The following is a 22,141-nucleotide window of genomic DNA, read 5'->3' as shown; positions in this document are numbered from 1 at the left end:
TACTAAGTTCACATGGCCACTAGCTTGTGCAATGGGTTTTTTGGATCTTCCCATTGATGTTTAGGACTGCAATTGGTCAACCCCTTATTGGTATGTGTGCACCTTGTGTGGATTACTTTGATATTGTTTAAAGTCACGAGCATTTTAATCAGGAACGGATGGTGGCTGTCAGTGGAATCCAAGAAGCACGTTCCGTTTCTTTCACCCTAAATAGAGCAAAACGCTCGTCCTGCTCGTCCATTGCTAACTTCCTTTCATCACTGATTATAATGCTTGTGACTTAGGGCAATATCGAGTCAATCCTCATAGAATGCACATATGCCAACGCGAGATTGATCAATTGCAGTCTTCAACATCCATGGGATGATTCAAACGACCAATACGAAAGTGAATGAATTGAATATAAATGTTTATAGAAATAATACTTATGTAGTTAATTATATGGATTCAAAGAAAACTGGGTAATCAAACAATTAAGATATACAAATTACGTGAAATGATTGTTATGTTCTTATGCCCGATTAATCATATCACGTGGTACGATCGCCAATTAGAACATCGACTTACTGACTAGGCCAATATCGCATAAACCAGTACGAGCAGCCTAGAGTCGATTCTGAGTCTTTATTGGTCCACAGTGATAATAGTTTCTCTCACAACCCAGCCGGTTTAGTACAGAACACCAATATCAGCCTCCGTTATACGAATCATATATTTTAGACATGCTGGGTTTATATAAAAGCAAACCGGACCGCAACATACCATAAAATAGTAAATAACAATTATACAAGATCAAAACAAAAGTGGCTGTGATGGTGAGAGACTGTAACTAATAAATTGGTAATATCTGAAGAATAGTAAGTCGTATGATAATAGGCAATCGGTCAAATAAATGCTCATATAGTTATACAATAAGAATATATGTAATAAAATTCCACAAATAGATCCTAATGGTTACTATTCACCTATTCTTCGTCCGGATATAACAATGATGATTACCTAGTTTTCTTTGCATCCATCTTATTTACTATATGATTATTAATTTTACCAATAACACTAATCGTTAATATTCAATTATTTCATTTGAAACTTACTTAATCCTTAGTTAGTTTTATTCGTTGAAAGTAGTAGTCACTGAGCAATGATATCAACCAGATCATTGCGAATATCTCGTACTAAAACTAAATAGCTATCCATTAGTTGTTCATACAAAGTTGGTAACGATTACCACCACATTTTTTACCTTAACATTTTTAATGAGTGCTTAAGAGTGACAAAGCTAATATATGGTGTCAATGGATAAAATCATCGATGGTAATGTGATTCATATCTGTATGTAGATGTGCTCGAGTTGAATTCAAGTATCATAATATATGTTTAAACAGTCACAGGACCTGATATTGAGCGCTGTGGCATGGTTAGATTGACTATTTGATTTCTATTCTTCTCAAACTACTTATTTTGCTTAATTATAGTGTCACTGACAATATATTTATTTTTAGTTGCCTTCCTCATCTTCCGGCCTATGCTCCTCCACGAGGGGTAACAGGCGTAAGTAAAAGTTCCCCATCTCCGCTAAAACAAATTCACATTTTTTCAGGTTCTGTATGTTTCATGGCGTGTTAACTGACTACAAATTGTATGTTAAGAAATATTAGCTTACAGCATTAACTACTAACGTTTACATTTTCTCCTTTAAAAAAACATATTGGAAATTACTCTCGGAAATAAAATAAATCACTTATTTTATCATACTTGTCCTCTGAAGTAAAAATTAAAAAAAGCTTAATTGTTTAACTGCTTTTGTTGAAATGTTTTAAATACTGTGTAAAGTGATCTTCACCACATATACACTGAAATTATTCAAAGAAATATCATTATTTAAACCTATGCACTACAATTTGATTCTTTTGAACTAGATGAACTATGAACGTTCAATTGTGTATACACCCATAACACAATGTACATGTATCAATCGTAGAACATTTAATTCTTACAACCCGATACAATATCATCAGAAGGGGTTTTGTTGAGATTTAGTATTTTCATAGTTGAAAGCGTCCAGGTTTTCCCTGGTGGTCTAGCTTCAATTGACTCACGCTTTCAACGATACAATATCATTGGATTATTGAGTTACATATGTAATGTGTCTCTATTTCTTGTATTTGATATGCATATTGTAATTTATGAATTTATTTATTCAAAAATTTTTTTACTATAAAACCAGCTTTTTTTTTAAATAACAAGTTTCACTAAAATTATTCCATATACCAATCATCATTAATGATTTTTACATAATTATAAACATTTTCATTATAAGAATAAATTTTATAGGTTAAAACGTCATTATCATGAACACTAACGAAGTATTTAAATTTTATTTAAATGGATATAATTGAAAACAAAATAATCTTAATCATTAAATATGAACACACGTTACCTTATAAAGTGTCATGATGAATTTCATTGACCCTTTTTTTTTAAAAAAAATTTAAAAAAATTAAGGTCATAAATTAATGATGTTACTAGAGTAATGATGAAAATAACAAAAAAAAAGGAAATGGTTAATCAAGACAGAAGATCATATATTATTTCGAAGAGAAGATTAATTCATCTTTTATGTGTAGGTTATTTGTAAACTTATTTAAAACAGAATAATTATAAGCAAAGATGGATAGTGGCTAGCAGTGGACGCGCATTTCGTCTTATTTGGGACTCGTGAGCTGTATGTACCTACATCTCAGAGTTGATGTTCACTCTAGGACTCGAACGCAGTACCTTTCACTTCAAACGCCATTGCCTTATCCAGTCAGCTACTGAGTCCTGATAGCCATTCGAGTCAATACATACAGTATGCACATATGCCAATAAGAGACTGACCAGTTGCAGTCCTAAACAATACTAAATGAATTTAAGAATGATTGTAATCTTTATTATTTTCCATTTAAATAATTAACATGAATAATGAATTACTGTAAATTATATATAGAATCTCTATAATAAGAAAGTGTGAAAGTATGATTGTTTTTTTTTATGTCTTTCACAATTACTTCTAATGATTGATAGTAAGAAAAAAAAGGTTTCTTTTGTTTCCCTTATTTTATCTTGATTAATCTTTTCAGTAGAAAATATAGACATAAATTTCATACTTATCTAAATTAACAAATTCTTATTTTAATGATTATGTTTTATTGTTTAAGAAATGCTTAACAGCTATTTAAATAAATAATAAAAAAAGTTTTTACGCCTATTTAGTCAGTAATATATATCAAATAATTTACAGAATACAAATATTTCTCATAGTTGAAAGCATGAGTCAATTGAAGCCAGACCACTAAGGAAAACCTGGAATCGCTGGACGGCCGTTTCGCCATATTGTGGGACTCCTCAACAGTGCGCATCCGTCCAGTGCTTCCAGGTTTTCCTTGGTGGTCTAGCTTCAATTGACTCATGCTTTCAACTATGAAAAATACTAAATCTCCACAAAACCCCTTCTGACAAATATTTATGCCTAATTTCCAACGCTAGTTGTTTTAAATGTTAGTCAATCATTTAAAAGGCATATAAAATCGGTCACGTACGTGTACAATGGTTTAAGTTAACCACAGTGAAATAAAACTATCAATACAAATTTTATAGTAGTAAAAATAGTAATAGTAACAATGGCAGTTAAAACGATTGAGTTAAAACTAAATTGTTCGAGTAGAAAAAATTAATTTATGGAATAGAAAGTGTAAGATCGTTTTAAAAGGAAAGATTTAGGCGAAGATAAAGTGAATGCATTCTTACCATTTTAAACAATATTCTGGTCATTGTCATTCAATATATTGAACTACTAAATCAGGTTATTTCTCAAACTTCAACAAGGTATTTTCTGTCTACGAACTCATCTCTGTTCATTAGTCAGCTGCTCTATAGATTGATGCTACATCTTAGTTTAGCCTCCCTCAGGGTACTTCCAGACTACCAATACACCAATCAACATTGCGTTTAGATACGCAGTTGTTGGACATACTTAATAGACGTTACAACCGCCTCAGCTGGCGAAGATTTACTACATCATCAACGGTTTTGCTACGTTTACCTAGTACTTTTTGTCTAACCCCAACATTGTTTTCTTGGTTGTTGCACTTGAGCAATGCTTCGAGTGCATATATGTTCAAATATTAGTCACCTGTCAATACTATATATACTCTATAAGTGTTACGTTTCACAGTCATAAAGGAGAACAGAATGAACTGCTATATAACCTGCTCACCTTTTAGTTGACGGATTGATATATCGTCTAAGCCATATGTCTTCCAAAATAGCCAAAAGCCAACCAAGGTTTTTAAATCTGTACGAAGAATTAGTGATATTCTGTTCAGAGACATCGATAATGGGTATGATGCTCTATTTCATCATCCAGCGTTTTAAATTCATCAACTAGTAGACAGACCAACTCTGCGCGCACATATTTATATATGTTTTATTGCGCCTTTTGATTTCTCGTTAAATATTTCAGATTTTACGCTGCTGAAGTAGCCGTTGGTTTATTTTTTTTACATGATAAAGGAATTATTTATCGGTAAGTTAAAAACTATTATAATATAATATCTAAGGTATAAGAAATGTCATTTTTTAATTTGTTTCACACTATTGTTGGTTTGAGAAATATTATACTTTTCTCCCAAAATAAGTGTAACATCACTGTCCATGTGGACCGTTTTTAGTAACTGTTATAATAAATATCCTTTCGTTTTCGTTTGTTGAAACGTCTAATTATCACAATACACTGTAGGTTTTAATTGTTCACTTCGAAGAATATCTATGGATCGACTGGTAAAATTAGAAGTTTAAAGGCAAAGAACATTAAAAAGTGTTTTAGAAGCTGTAAATTTGGTCAATTATCTCTTTTTTGTTTTACGAAAATATATTCATTCAAATGTTAATATACTTGTAACTATGATAAATAATAGAATATTGTTATAGACATCATTGCTGTTGTTGCTCAGAATTTCAATACAAATCATCACTCTTCCTCAGCACATCAAATTAACTACTCGTAACACTTTGTGACAATATTTAACAATTAGCGTTTGTGTTTATTTTAAAAAATAGCCCGTACGCTAAAATAATCGTTGTGAACACATTCAGTGTAGTATATAATTGTCTAATGACAGGGAACAATGTGTTTATTCATCTATGCATGAATCGATAAATCTAGGCATATAAACAAGAAACCGGGAATATGTTATATCAATCTTGTTAATTGTTATCGAGAATACTAATCCGTTGCTTCAGAAATATGTTACATTTATCTAGGTACCAAACACTAAGTTATTTCTCATTCTGAACTCACTGGTGTTTTCATTCATCTGTTTGTAACTAGGACACAAAATATAGCTGACTGTTCTGTTATTTATTATTATCGGCCTGTAAATATTCATGCGAAAATATGTTTACTAATTTCATTATAGCTTTTTGATAATGGTCAGTAGTGAAATCCGCTACACGCGTTTCGTTCGATTTACAAGTAGTTATTATGGAGAAATTCGCATGTATTGTAAAGTTTTCATAATCGAAATCACGAACTGATTTTAACTAGGTCACCTTCGAATACCTTGAAACATTGAATGGCTGCTTCTTCGTATTGTGAGACTCAGTTCGTATTTGAAATCATTAAGATTCTACTATCTTCGCGATTTCCCCTATACTAATTACAGTCATGCGCTCACTAGTGATAACTGATTGTCCATTTAAACCAGTTCTGTCTATTATTGTTTTTATTGACTCTGACGAAATCTATTTTTCTTCGAATGTTACATTTTTTTACTTTTTTCTCTCTCGTATTGCTCAATGTGTTTGTTGTTACAGGGATTTAAAATTGGATAATTTACTGCTCGATGCTGATGGACATATTAAAATAGCTGATTTTGGAATGTGTAAAGATGGTATTACAGGTGACGTTACAACACATACATTTTGTGGTACACCAGATTATATTGCACCAGAAGTATGTTGTATTATTTTGTTCTTTAAAATGTTTACGCTTCATATAAACCGTCTGAAATATGGGAACGTTTGTTAGTTAAATAAAAACTGATATTTTTCATATTTTTTATTTAACTGTTCGCTTTAATGATGACTGAATGATAGTGAAGTGACCTCTCGTGTGATTTATATCAATGTTACAAATTACCTTTCTAATTAAAATGATATACTTTTCAATTATTCATTAGTCAACTTAATTTTGATCTAATGATCGAGTCTGATGTGTATTTTGAGTGCTTACAAGTTGTTTTGATTAAATGTGTGACTAGTGACTGGCTCCATGAGGTATTTCCTGGAGTTATAGTGAGAAGCAGTAACTAGTGGAGTTCAACCAGGTATGTTGGGAGATGTCAACTCACTGAAGACATTGGTGAATGGTTGCTCAATTTCGTGGATTGGTTGAAGTTAGACATTAACACCGTTGGATGCCGACTCATTGGTCTAGTGGTTAAGCGCTCGCCCGCGAGACTGATAGGTCCTGTGTTTGAATCTCGCGAGACGGGACCTTGGATGCGCACTGTCGAGGTGTAGCACAATAGGACGAAACGGCCGTCCAATGCTTTCAGTTTTCCCATGGTGGTCGAGCTTCAATTGATTCATGATCTCAAATATATAAAATGTGTATTCGTTTATACGATAGTAAATATTTGGAATGGTCATTTGTTTACACAAAAGAAAGACTGATAAAATTCCCAAAAAATGTTCTTGTTTAGGGAAAACAAATATATTACCAATAATACATTATTTTATTTCCCTATTACACTAGAATTATTTAACAATATTTACTATAAACAGAATATATAACAATGAGAATTTATTTTCCTTATTTTTGTTTTACTTAATGACAATTTTTTCAAGATAAGTAATTTTGTTAAAAATAGTTTGTTCAATGTAGAAATTATTTTCATTAATGAAATGAAATCGATTGGAGAATAATATGAAAATCCACAAATTTTACTGAACGATTTTTTGTCCTGGTTTGGATTATTTCAATTACTTCATTGATTTAGATTCGGTCAGTAAATTAACTGGATTGTTGTTGAAAGCATGATAGCAGTTGTCACTCCATATTTTACCAGGGTTGTTCAATAATGATTTTTTTTCGTAAGATCCCAGGAAAAGAAACTATCTAGGTGTGGTCGTGACGATCCGGGAGCTTGACTACAGATTCCGATAGATGATTGCTCTAGGCCAGTTACTCATGATCTTTTAGTGACTGGTTTTGATTGTGCTTGTATTGTACTTTACCACTAATGCTGAGAATCTGTGATGAAAAATGAAGTATTTCAATTTACGAGTCTCCTTTTTCTATCATTCGCTTTCCTTTATAAGAAGACATGATCTCTGTAAATGCTGACTTATTGAGGGAAAAGTCTTTCTGTCATCAAATTTGGATACATTTATCATTACGACTTCAACTTCCTCATTTTCGTTTTATTATATTACTATTATACTGATTGTGACTTGCTACTTTATTCCAAATCATTTTATGTATATTTTTGTGTTTGTCTGAAAGATCCCATTTATTTACATGTTACATTTTTGTTTAATGTTTTGCTTACTTTACCAATCTATAAACAGATACTTCTGTATAAACCTTATGGTAAATCAGTAGATTGGTGGTCTTATGGTGTTTTGCTATATGAAATGTTAGCTGGTCAGGTAAGTGATACTATCTGATGACCGATTTAGAATGTCATTATTAAAAATTTTGATAAGTGTTTACCGGCTTTTCTTGATGTAAAATGGCCTATATTGAGATCAGAGTTCTTCAATAATTTATATCGTCCAATATGTATATAATGTCTTTCTCTCTCTCCAGCCTCTTAGAATATTTAAATCGTAACGAAATAATTTCATCAATATTTTCATGATCAAAACGACACTTTTTCTTTGCTTTTACGGAATTTAACTTTTATGCAATAACGTTTTTAGACTTGGACGTAGGAATTGAGTAGATTCTTTGAACATCATGATTTGTTTTTTATTTTTATGACATATCAGCAGTAAAACTATCATTTAGCGTATCTGAAGATTAAAAGACTATTTCATCATTGTTTTTAAAGTTTTAAACAGTAGTTTTTAAAAAATATTTTTTCAGTCATGGGTAATGGCTATTAATGAAATCCAGGAAGCGCGTCTTGTTCTATTCGGGACTTATTAGCTAGGTGCACTTGCATCTCAGAGTTGATTTTCACTCCAAAACTCGGACCTAGTACCGTTCACTTCAAACTTCATCGCATTATCCACTTAGCTACTTAGTCCAGGAAGCATGATCAATTCCAGTTCTGAATAACAATTGGAAGATTGGAACAACCAATATGTATGAATTATGTTTTCAGTTATCCTGGAATCATAAAACAGTACGACTAGTATTATAAACAGAGAATGTTTATACTTGTATCTCACTAACCAAGCCCGAATTCTTGTTTTAAGCATTAACTTATGCTTTGTATAATCAGTTCTAATAATACTGCTTTGGCTTGTAAACCGCAAAAAAACTGAGCGAAGTGTTGAATTTATTTGAGCTACAGCTATCTTTTTTATGAACATTTCGATTCATCATAGAAGCAGAGTCTGGACGCAACTAATAGTCAGCACAATTAAAAAGTAATACAGTTAATTATTAGTCATGAGAAACATTATTATTTATGGGGAGTATATTGATTATTAAGACCGAGGAGTGCTAGCTTCTTGAACCCATGAGTTGGATGACACACGTAAGAACATGAAGAACTTTTGACAGAGATTTATTTGACCGTCAAAATTAATCAAATCTGAATCCCCTGCATTTTAATATGATGTATTTACATTCAGATTGATTTTGAATTGAACAGTATTTGACATTAATTGGTTGACGAATGATTTACTGAATAATCGTAAATATGCAATATCATAAAATTAACTACCTATGACCAATAGATATATACCAATATTATTACTTTTTTAAATGAGATCATGTGTTATAAAGAATCAGGAAATCAATATCCTATGTTACTGGCCTTGTTATTATTAGTGTAATTTCGTTGATCCGCTATTTAAATAAAGGCAGTTCACAGTCAGTTTAAATTCAATTAAATTGGTGGTGAATTAAAGTAAAATATTTATCGATTACGTTATTTATGATTATAACTAACATCGTTCCTTTTGAGACGATCACCATCTTTACAATCCATAACTGTTGACCTTTTGATATTCCGTCTCTTCGAGTAAACATAGGCTATGTGTTTTCGAGTAATTTCTTTTACTGCAATTGTTAAAAGTACGATTCTGACTTTTCCATGAGAACTGAAATTCACCTGATTGAGAGTATACTTCCTTCACAGATTTCTTAGCTGGTCAAAATTGTTTACTAGCCACCTAGATCCAGATTTGTTAGTATGTTCAACCACTTGGATCCTGCTTGAATAAGAGACAAATGTTCTCATAACCGTATACTCTGAATTAATATGGGCTGGTTATTGTAATTTCTTCAATCTGTCATTCATGGATATTTTGTTAACACTTTTTCATAAAAATTGTCAACAGTAACTTCGAATGAGCTCATATAAAAGTCATTGCCTAATGGTTGTGAATCACAGTAAACCTTTGAAAATGCGATCCAAATATGATTGTAATAGCTTTTTTGAATACTTCAATAAATAAACACTAAACAAGTAATCACTAGCCCTGGGTTATTAGATAAATGGCGAAAGAAGAGTAACTATAAATTTTGGATAGTAATCCATTGGAACGATGTCAGGATTTCGAACTAGAAAAACTTTCAGTGAATTATGCGAGCAAATCTACGTGTGAAGCTTATTGGAGATTAAATCCGACTGTCTGATATTAAACAGAATACAGTACTGAAAATGTGGCGAAATTTCAGTCCAACAGAAACAATTTAATCATTGCTAGTATGAATTAGACCACGTGATGATGTTTATTAACATTCAATGATCGGTTGATGTAAATATCTTTTTCCTGCTGTATGTCAGCCACAGCCTAATTATTCCAGTGATGTCTCTGGTTTTAATAATATTTTCTGATACAAGATGCATCAGTTTTGTCAAGACTATAGACACTATACCATATTGGTCAGTTCCGATCAAAATAAAACTTGTCTTCAGGGTTTCCTGATTATTGGATTGGACTGTTTTGGAAGGAGTTCCATTGAAAATTTTATAATTTACTGTATAGATTTCTTTACACTAATGTTATATTGATTTGACTTTTTTTAAACGTTCTTTTTCTTTACATTTTTTTTCTGGTTTTCTCTATGGTTAAAGCTAAACAAATTGTTATATTTGTTATTTTGTAGCCTCCTTTTGAAGGTGAAGATGAAGAGGATTTATTTGCAAATATATTACAACATACTATTTCTTATCCTAAAAGTTTATCCAAAGAATCCGTTTCTATTTGTAAAGCTGTACGTTTTTTCACTGTTTACTTTTGGATGTTATTAATCAAATTTATTTAGGTAAATAGATTCATTATACCTCTGGAGCCTTGTGTATATTCAGGTTTGAGTCACACTTTTATAAGTGGACTCTGGTACTATTATTACTACTACCACTAATTCAGCCAAATTGTATTGAGTAGAGCGTTGTTTGAAACTGGAAGTCGAACGACTTTATCATCAAAGTACATTTTCGGTGATCATATTTATGTACCTTATCTTTTATACGCTTCATTAATGTCCTGTTTTGCATTAATATTTTCGAGAACAACGTAAATTTCTTAGATAAAGCTAAAGCTCTAGAGACATCTGCTTGTAATGAATTGTATTCTTTTCGTGAAAGAAATAACAAGCGAAATATAAGTGATTAGATACATTAGTCATGAAAAATGTATGGGTTCATTACATCAAACAATGTTAATTTATAGATTATATCACGGACTGATCCTAGTTATATAACCGTTGAAAACCAGGAAGTACTGATTATTTGTTTCGTCCAGGTTCATGTCTCCTCGTCAATGCACACTCATGATCTTAGTGCGGACCGAACCCAGTATCTTTAGGTCTGGAAACGAGTGCATAATGTCTAGACCACTGAGCCGGCATCCAAGAATAGCTTTAACCTGCACGATGAAAAAACGTACATCATTCTGTAGGTGGTGATTCCAATGTTAATTTGATAGTTTCAAATAAAATGAGCATTATTTAGAAAGGTAATAAATATGTGATGATAAAAATATAATTCATTGTTTCCCTTGTACTATTTAAACTTATGTTAATTTTATTTCTGTGACTTACATTAAGTCACGAAGAGTCAGCAATTCAATTTCTTATTATTAAAAAGCAAAGTTTATGAAAACTAGAACAATCAATTATTTGCTTTTTTATTTTATTTATTTGAACAAATAAATATTGGCACAAATGGCCACCGAATACATATGCGTCACACAAGTCACTTGATTTGTGTGTGAACTGTGATACTGCTCGATTCCCCAGACTGAGGCAGGTGGTTTTCTTAGGGAGCCACACCTGGAGCATTTGACCTAAAGGTCTGATCCATAAGGACATGGAGTAACGTCAGGAAATGCAGCACCATGGTAGCCAATGATCAACAATTGGTTCATACACCACTTGTTTCTTCAGGATCCTGGAGTCCATGTACACCGTTGGTTTGGAATCAGCATTTTCCAACTCTCCTAGGTGGTCTCTCCGTATCCACCAGCCCGGTTAAAGCGCCGGACATTCGCTTTTCGTCGTCTCAGTTTCGTAAACAACAGTAATGCCACGAGAAGGCAGTGTATTGTCCGATTCAGATACTAGCAAATAAGCATTCTACTTTAGCACTGCGAGATGAAATTATCAAGAGACACTCCAGAGTAGTAGAAATAGGAATAAGTATCAGTGGTAGTAGAGGAGATTAGGGACTGACCAGATGACTGGAGAAAAACAATGAATTCGTGGAGTAGAAAAAGTATAAGATGGTTTCGGAACTCAAAATCTAACCTAAGACAAAGAATAAATACAAGTACACCATTTCGACCGATTCTCAGACTTGTCACTCAACGTCTTCAATCGTTGGTTACAATAATCGTATGGACCTCAGCCAGGTAGTGTACACTTGCCTTCATGGCTCAATTCAACAGTCGATTACTTCTTCAATTGATTCCATGTTTTGATTTTCCTGTCTCTGAGATTCATCCAACTTACTCGTAAGCCATTCAACACCATCCATTGAGGATGGTGGTGGTTAAACAAAAATAATACATTCTCTTAACCACACGTTGTTTTCAATTGGTTGTTTTTATTATGTTTTTTAGTTCTATGTATTTGTATTGCAAATCAACATATCTTTACGGCGTATTATATACACTACTTCCCGTAAACGATTTTATCATACCGTAGATTGATTTTGTTTCTGATTATATCAGTTCACGCTGTAAATGTACCATCTAACATGTATTTTTATTACATTTCAAATATTTTTTACTAATGTTCAATGAATCTTCGATGCTTGTTCACGACATTGTTTAATGTTTTCATTTTACAACATTGGTTATTGTATATACAATGTATTATTATTATTATTATCATTGTATAGCTGCTTACAAGAGATCCAATGAAAAGACTTGGATGTGGTTCAGATGGTGAAAAGGAGATTAAAGAACATTTGTTCTTCCGACGCATAGATTGGGATAAAATTGCTTTGCGTTTAGTACAACCTCCATACAAACCAGTTACTGTATGTATTGCTTTTTATCTCATTGAATATATTTCGATATAATGTTCATTGTAGCTTGATAAACTTGATAACTGTTAAAAGCTAAAATTTCTCTAAACGGCCCTTTTATTTTACTGGAAAGATATTTAGCATCATAGATTTATGACAAGCTTGAAGATGAATATTTCGATATATTATTAAGAAGAAATGATCACTTGCAAAGTCAGTTGAGTTACGAGTGAGACCATTGCTTGCCAGGGTCGATTGGATTTAGACCATATTAGAAAAAAAATCAGTGAAATACTAAATACTGAATTATTAGATTACAAACTCGTGGTCGGAAAATATTGTGCTCATCATGAGAATTCCTAACCTTAGTTTCGACTTAATGTATAATAATAATATGAAAAAACAACTATCTATTAGAGGATTTTGGTTCTTACTACCTCTTAAATCGATCTAAAATGATCAGTAAACTACCTAACCTTAATTCCAAACTGATATACGCTTATATCAACATCAATTCAACTTATTAACTAATTAGAAAAACAGTCGCAAATAATTATAAAATCATAAGTCAGGTTATAGGAAAAGTCAATCAAAATATATGCGCTAACATTGAAATTAAAAGTGTACTTTTGAAGTTGTCCAAACACGAAATCATGAAAGTTTCATGACTAAATTATCAAGTTCAGAGAATGTAGTTAAGAAGATTGTTGAGGAAATATCTCCTTATGTTTCTCAATGTTACACTATGATAAATTACAACTACAATCAACTATTTCTTCGGTGCTGACAATGATGATAAAAAAATTTCAGTGTTCTGTTTATTAAGAGGCATATTGTTCTTTGCAGTAGATTATCTCTTTCAAATAAAATCCAGTGACCTTATTTTATTCATTAATTAATCAAACAGTCGACATGTAATTGATTCAATCACTGTACTGTGTTGTTTAAATATAATTAACTTAAAGTGATAAACATTTTTTAGTTGACCCCTTATACCAATTAGATAACATCACTGTTGTTGACTAGTCACATCTCACTAATTTCGTATTTAATCTTATCAGTGAAAGTGAAATTGATGAGATAATTTATGATAGATATATCCTGTATAATCGTCTCTTATTTTAGAATTAGTTTCATTTACAAATAACTCGACAGATTGTTTTATATGTTATTCAGTTATTATTACAACTGAAGGGATTAGATATTCCAGATCTCATCAAGTCACTGAAATACAATAAGAATTCAACTAAACTAAAGTTCAGACTATCTCTCTCTCCCTCAACTTAATTCAGTTCAATATATTATCAGCATTTAGTTTAACCTTGTAGTGCCACGATCTGTTAATCGTTCGTTCTGATTTATTGGCGGCCTGTTTAAACATCTGGGCTACCTGTTCCTGTCATCTACATATTTCAACAAGTTATCTAATTTCGTTTGTTTTAATACATCATTATGCCTATTAATCACACAACCTATTCAGGTGCGTTTCTGAAAAGTGTAAGACCTTTCGCTGTAAAGGTTACAAAAGGCTTAATCAGAGATATCGTGGTTGCTGGCAATATGCAGCGAGAAGAATGTACATTATCCAGATGTCGATTGACTGGGCTGCTAACTTCTAACTGGCGATCACTCAATATTTATCGTCAGGAAGGACGAAGAAGAAAGAAACGGAAACTTGTTGAAGAACTTTGTGCTGAGAATTCTATATTGTACCAAAAATATAATATTGAATAAAGCTAATAATAATAATAATAATAATAATAATAATAATAATAATAATAACCGTTATAATTCTAATCTTAACGGTGCGTAAAATCAGAAGACAAAGGATAGCAGCAACTACAGTTTATTGTCGAATAACTCAGGTCAGAAAGTTAACAACACCTGAGCGAATATCAACGAGCGAGCGGCAAGCGAGAGAGCGAATGAACAGGCGAACAAGCGAAGGAAGCGAACGAGGCGAATAGCAAGCAGTTACATAGGTAATTTATAGTCGAATTGAATAAGGACACAGCAAAGCAAAACAAAGGCTGATAATAGTATTTGCGTAAATACACATAAAGGAAAGGAGTATGAGTCATCGAATGATATTTAAGCAGTCAAGATTTTGGATAGTGTCATGTGCTCTAGTGATATAGCAGTGCAAAGAATATGGAAATTGTTACTATCCGAATGACAATGTCTGTTAAGTAAGTTATAAAAAGGGCTTAACCAAAATTGACTAGAATCGAGATTGACTGTAGGATGGTTGCTATAACCTGACACCGCTGATTAACTTATGAAACTACACTCATGAAGTTAGTAATTTCTCAACCACTCGTTTATGTTTTGTTTTTTTATATTTTATATCACGAAATGATCATGGTTAGATAGCCATTGAAAGCCAGGAAGCACTGGACAGTTGTTTCATCCTCGTGTATAACTCCTCGACTGTCCATACCCATTATCCAGCCAGGAATTAAACTAGAAACCTTCAGACCCTGCGACGAGCTATCAACCACTGAGCTTGCATCTAATGGTTTGGGATTTTTAGCTTTGATCAATTTGAGATATTGTAAAATCGCTTATCACTGTCTTCGATAAATAAATGCCTTACAGTGAAACACCGTTAGCCATGGGTTGTCACTAGAAATGCATAAATTATTTCTCAAAATTAGTCACTAGTGAGGAAATTATCATTATTAGCGTAAGGATTTGTGTTGCGTAAACCATTAAGTTAAACAATCTCTCTAACTTTTTTTTAACAATGACTAACTTTGAAATAATAATTTCTACACAATCTTTTTGTTTTCTAGTTATCACCACGTGATACAAGTAATTTCGATGGTGAATTTACAAAAGTTACTCCGGAATTATCACCAACTGATAAATTATTTGTTATGAATTTAACTCAAACAGAGTTTAGTGGATTCTCTTTCGTTAATCCGGAATTTATTGTTGAAGTATAAGATTTTGACTTTTTCTAAGTTTCTTGTTTGTTTGCTCGCTTCTTTGTATCACTCTTTATATTTCTTTATGATTAATTACTCAGTTTCAGCATGCCTCTATATTCTTTTCGATTCATCTATTTATTTATCCATGGTTTCTTACTGTTTTCTTCCGTTCTTTAAATGCATTTATTAATGACATTTTTTTGTAGAAGAGTTACTTCTGTTGCATACAGAGAGTTTCTTTTATTGTATGAATTCATAGTGTGTGTATAATGTATGTATGTGTGATTGTTACTTTGAGTTTATGAAATACAAAATACAAAGAATGAAATCAAAACAATGGTAAATAAATATATATGAATGTTGTCACTAGCTACCCTATTGACATAGTTACCATGTTACATGATATTATCAAATGTTTCTGTGTTGCATTTTTGTTTTGTTCATATACTTATCAACTTTAACAATGGCAAATTTATGACTAACCTATTACTTTCCAATTATATATACATATATAGATAGATTCATACGGGAACTGTATTAGTATAAGAACATATTCTTAGTATTGGATAAGTATATTGGTGTTAATTATTTCACATTTGTTGTTCCTTTTCAATATGTTATTTGCAGATTGGTCAAAGGTTTATTTTGAATTCAGTATCTCTTTATTACTTTTCTCTTCCTTACTCTGCATTTGCTCATTTTTACTTTAATGTGATATAATTCTTGTCGAAACTATGTTTATTTTAATCGATTTAATTTGTACTTATGTTTATGTAAAATACATTAGGGATACATTAGTTTCGTTTATATATAGACATTTTTTTCCATTATATATTATTCTCATTTTTTTGGATTAATGTACAATTCCTACGTTCTATTACTGACTCGGATGTGCAATAAAATTGATGGTATATATGAATGAGAAAAAAACAAAGCATTCCAATTATGAAGTACTTTTATTACTATCAATATAAATATCATAGTATTTGCAATGGTAGCAGTATTAGTAGTGGTAGTAGTATTAGTATTAGTGATAGCAACTGAACTAATATATCTGCTCGTTAACTTGATCATCAATAATTTACTTTAATTCTTTGTGTATTACACTATTCTAACGTAAAATTTATTTTGATTTTTTTTTCATCCATTTCCTTGATAATGTTTAATTATAGTCAAATTTAGTTGTCCCCGTGTAGTTGTCGTTGTTGTTGTTTGTTTGTTTGTTTCGTTTTCATAACATCTGTATCGGTTTTTCTACTTCTTTTCCTCCTCCTCTTCCTCCTTATCTCTTCTTGTGTGTTTATTTTTCTTTGGTTTTGTTTCCTTTATCATGTGCGTCAAATATAAAACGCTAAACACTTCAATAAGATTCTCTATTGTTTGTTATTATTGTTCAAATGAAAGCTGATTTAAGAAAAATAAAATGACAAATGAAATCAACCACAACAAAATAGAGACATGAGAGTTTTCTTTGTTTGTAAGGCAGCTGTTCGCCCTGATCTTTCTTGTTTTTTGTATGTATACAAACAAGTCAACGATTAAGCACGTTTATTACATAACAAGCAGTTTTCATGTTTATAAACAACCCTGTTTCATTTTTGTCATTTACATATTCTAATTTGTTGAACGAAATAATCATTTTATTCCAATTTATTCATTTGTGAATCATTGTGTTTATTCATAAAATTATTATTAAAAGAAATAAAACGTTTTTCTAGAAAAAAAATAATTTCTTTTTACTGTAACTACTGTTTTATTGATTTTAATTCATATATAACAGTAAATGTTAAATCTTATACACTAGTTGGCTAATCAAAACCTAATTTCTACAGTCTTAACTACTCTACTACTGAAATAAAAGCTTTAGATATTCCTCATTTTGGCAAATAAAATACATCATTATTACTAATCGTTTTAATTATCTCGTTATTTCGTTTATGTTTGATAACAAAAGATAGTAGATTCGAGACTGAATGTAAATATCAGTACGAGAATGAAGATACATCTAGATGTTGAGTCCCAAATTGAAAGAAATGTTCTTCCTGGATTTTGTTGTTTGTCATAATCTATCTTTTCGAGAATCAGTAGTTCTAAATTATTGGAAATTTTAATTATCAGAAGAGGTTTTGTGGAGATTTAGTACTTTCATAGTTGAAAGCGTAGTCAATTGAAGCTAGACCACCATGGAAAACCTGGGAGCACTGGGCGGCCGTTTCGTCCTATTGTGTGACTCCTCAGCAGTGCGTGTCCACGATCCCGCACTCGTGGGTCAGTTGAAGTTAGACATTAACACCTTTGGACGCGAGCTCATTGGTCTATCGGTTAAGAGCTCTGGCTCGAGACTGGTAGGTCTTGGGTTCGAATCTCGCTAGTGTGGGATCGTGGATGCGCACTGCTGAGGAGTCCCATAATAAGACGAAACGGCCGTCCCGTGCTTCCAGGTTTTCGATGGTGGTCTAGCTTCAATTGACTCACGCTTTCAACTATTGGAAAATTGTTTATCATGTTGATTTTTCACTGTTTTGTGCAGAGAGTTATGTAATACATAATCAAGATATGCGAAATAAACATTTTGAAAGAATTGACGTTGATATATTTAAGCTTTTATTATTTTGAAGTGTACTTAAAGTCTTAATAATTCTCCTAAGTAGGATTACTTTTATTTATACAAAGTGTTCTTTTGGCACATCATTTTTTTAAGAATGATGCAAAGTGACTGATTAGAATAATAATAGATATATGCAAAAGCATTAGCAATAAGTTGTAGGCTTGAACCTCAGCTACTTTGTGGAGTAGCACTGTTTTTCATGCAAGTGTATCAAACTTCGCCTGATTAAATGGGTTGTCATATATATCTTTCTACTGTTTCATAATAATAACAAACATAAAGGCTTGTTTCCAGATCCAATGAAATATTTTTTTGATGCAGATAATGATGAGAATTTTCTCTTTTTTCTTAAATAGTAAATTTCAAATGAAAAATATGCACTATAAATTTAATCTCCATAGACCACAAATTTCGTGGTCTAAGATTCAATGGTAATAAGTAGTTCCAGTCATTTGTTGAGCACCGTTACATTTCATGAAACTATTCATTCGCCTTTGTTAGTTAAATAATCTTGAGTTTTGTGCATAAGATACTGTTCAAGTATTCTATTTGCGAATTATCATTGTTTAATATGTTTCAAAATTACCGTAACGAAAATAGAATACTCAGTTTTGTTTAGTGTTAAGCTGAACCATCAACTCCTAACCGAAAAGCTCCCATGTCTAGTTGTTGGAAAAATACATTATGTTTTTATCTCGTGATTTGAATATGGTCTTTAATGTTATATATATAAACATTGAGCACTTGTATAAGCCGTTAACGAAAAGAGCATACATACTGTTTGATATAGTTTTTGTACACTGTGTAGTTTCTCATTGAATATATGGTTTGGTTTTTGATCTTTTCAACCACTTATCAATTAAAAAAATCAAATAATCTTAGTTGGTAGCTCCAACATATTTATATAGGAGTTAAAACATCAAAACATTTCAAAATGATATTTTTCAACTATCGAGATGCTTATAGATTAGTTGTTGCTTATTACGATTGACTACTCAACGTCATATTACAAATACTCTGCATAGTTTTATTTATCGAGATTGTGGTCGTTGATTTTCAATGGAACAATCAACTTTTGAATGATTGTTTTATTCGTAAGGATGACTTTTTTGACTGACAATAGTTTAGTGATGTATTCATCTTATAAATTATTGGAACATGGAAAGAAGTACTCTGAGTAGTGTTTTCATGTCCCTTTTTTTTAAAAACCAACCAACCAGTTGGGTTGATATTTGTGTTGTTATTACATCTACAGTTGTGACTGAAACCAGAAGATTTATTATGGTCTTTAAAATCATGATTTGCCACTGATTGAGTGTTTGTAATCCACTATATTGTTGAAACATGGTGAAGATTACATGAAAAACAAAGATCGATAGCCTTCATCAACTGAAACAGATGAATGATTGTCAGACGTTTAGTTACCATATGAGATCAAATATTATACTTCTACTTTGATTTTACGGAAATTCAACACTTTATTAACTTTTTATGAGACCATTTTGTATTTGTAATATATTATGCCAAATTTGAATGTAAGATGAAACATGTATAGACAATAATCCCTTTCACAACTTTCGTAAGTAATTTTTAACGTTGATAGCAAAGTGAATACTGTTTCTATTGGTAACAGGTAATCAGGGATTCGTTACATAATTTTATTCGAATTACACTGAGAAGTAATCTAGTGATCTATATTTTGAGTTTTAATCAATTTGTGGTACGCTATGATCATCGTTTATTGTTTTTCTTTTTTAAAATAAGTAATTATCTAACTTTACAACTTAATTGAATCCACAACTCATATCATTCATTTGGAACTTCTAAAATGAATCAAAATTTCACATTTTAATCGAGGAGTGATAGCAATTGAAAGAGTACCAAACAAAAAAAAGCTATTTCCTCACAGATTGGATTATTTTTAACAATACGTACACACAGCCTCATACAAGATCAGGTTATATAGCAAGCACAGCACTTAGTATTTTTTAGATCAATAACTTGTCGATTCAATTTTTCATATCAGGCGTTCGATTTCATTATTGTTACTGAAAAAATTTCAAAATAGAGATATGAAAAATTCACTTAGTATTATTTGTTTGAATCTTCCCATTGATGTTTAGGACTGCAACTGGTCAGTCTCTAATTGGCATATGTACATACTGTGCTCATTGCCTCGATGTAGCTTTAATTCACATTCATTGTAAGCGAAGATGGATAGTGGCTATTATAAAATCACAGTATATTATTCCCCACATTGAAGATACAGCTTTTGTCAAATATTTTTCAATTCATAGACTTTTCTATATTCATATGTATTAAATCTTATAGAGTGATAGGAGTGATTATATTATGCAACTGATATTTACTTTCTTATATTTCCTTTTCGTCAAATAGTTTTGGTCTACCCTTGTGGAATTCATTATAAAGTACATGCGTGTAGGATACCGAATAAATTTGTTACGTCAGTGATAATGATGATGTTATGCTATCGTGATCGATCAATTCCAAAAGGTTTGATTATATTCATTGTTTGTCATTTAAAAAAAATAAAACTTTCATTTAACAGATTTAAACCTTATACGGTTATTCTATAATTCATTGAAAAAGTTTGCCAATATATACAATGTTTACATACAATTGATTTTATCAGAAATCAATATGGAACAATTGAAAGAAATGATGAAATTATCTATAAAGTATGTTATAATTAATAATGACAATAATTATCATTATTATCATTGAAAATTATAGATGTAAACATTTTAAAATCATATCCAATCAATCAATTAATCATCGTTACGTAAGATAAATTTGCTTTTTTTTTTATAGAATAATTAATTCCTTGGAAACATGATTATTTCAGATTTTTAATATATTACAAAAATATTTACATTGTTTTAAAGATGCTTTCTACTCTAATCATAATTTCAATATATTTTTGAAATATATCCTTTTTATATTCATTGAAAGTTTTTTTTTAATTTTAAAAAAATAAATTGATTAATTTGTAAATGTTATTGATTGTTTATATTCTTTGATTAATTGTTACTAACCTGAAACAAGATCGTTTAAAGATCTCCATTATATTAACCGACTAATATTTGAACGAAGAATATTCTTTTCGATAAATTCTCTTCAGGTTCTATCATTCATATATCCAAATTAATAATCCGAAAAACGTGGTCAGATTTAAGGCAAAGTGTATCGTTGAAAGTTATAGCATGTGAATTTAGAATTGTTGAACAAAAGAGAATGAAATTGTTAATATTCATATGGCTCATGTGGAATATTAACTTTAATCAGCTTATATGTTGAGTGAAAATTTTAAGATCTGTGATCAGAATAAATATGGATCAGATAGGGTGAAAGAGATATGATAGTACAATTACAACCATGTATACATGATTCATGCACTTCACATTGATACCTCTTTATTACATCTTACTAATTTTTCACACTATTTAATCTTCCACTCGATCGAATTGTAATTGCACTATCATATCTCTCTCATCCTATCTGATCCATATTCTGGTCACAGATCTTAAATTTTCACTTGATATATATACAGATTCAAGTTAACATTCTAAATGAGTCATATCAACATTAAAAATTTTATTACATTTGGTTTGAAAATCCTAAATTTACATGCTTTAAACGATATACTTTGCCTTTAACCTGGCCATTTTTTCGGATTATTTATTTGGATAATATAATTGTAGAACCTGAAGAGAATTTATCGAAAAGAATATTCTTCGTTCAAATATTAGTCGGTTAATATAATGGAGATCTTTAAACGATCTTGTTTCAGGTTAGTAACAATTAATCAAAGAATATAAACAATCAATAACATTTACAAATTAATCAATTTATTTTTTAAAATTAAAAAAAAACTTTCAATG

At 31.1% G+C, this 22,141-nt stretch overlaps 1 protein-coding gene across 1 annotated transcript in view; it reads left to right on the top strand.

Moving 5' to 3' along the window:
• Positions 1-22,141, top strand: part of Smp_176360 (protein kinase C, putative) — a gene marked incomplete at its 3' end in the record, with an annotated part of 71,252 nt that overhangs the window by 29,781 nt on the left and 19,330 nt on the right. The window contains exons 9-14 of the mRNA XM_018794353.1: positions 4,505-4,567; positions 5,857-5,995; positions 7,615-7,695; positions 10,334-10,441; positions 12,624-12,710; positions 15,494-15,640. Coding sequence (XP_018647067.1) covers positions 4,505-4,567; positions 5,857-5,995; positions 7,615-7,695; positions 10,334-10,441; positions 12,624-12,710; positions 15,494-15,640 — 625 coding nt within the window. The remainder of the gene's footprint in view (positions 1-4,504; positions 4,568-5,856; positions 5,996-7,614; positions 7,696-10,333; positions 10,442-12,623; positions 12,711-15,493; positions 15,641-22,141) is intronic.

Source organism: Schistosoma mansoni, assembly GCF_000237925.1.
Source record: "Schistosoma mansoni, WGS project CABG00000000 data, supercontig 0186, strain Puerto Rico, whole genome shotgun sequence".
Classification (NCBI taxonomy): domain Eukaryota; kingdom Metazoa; phylum Platyhelminthes; class Trematoda; order Strigeidida; family Schistosomatidae; genus Schistosoma; species Schistosoma mansoni.
Note: the sequence above shows the minus strand (reverse complement) of the source record. Positions and strands in the feature narration are given on the sequence as shown.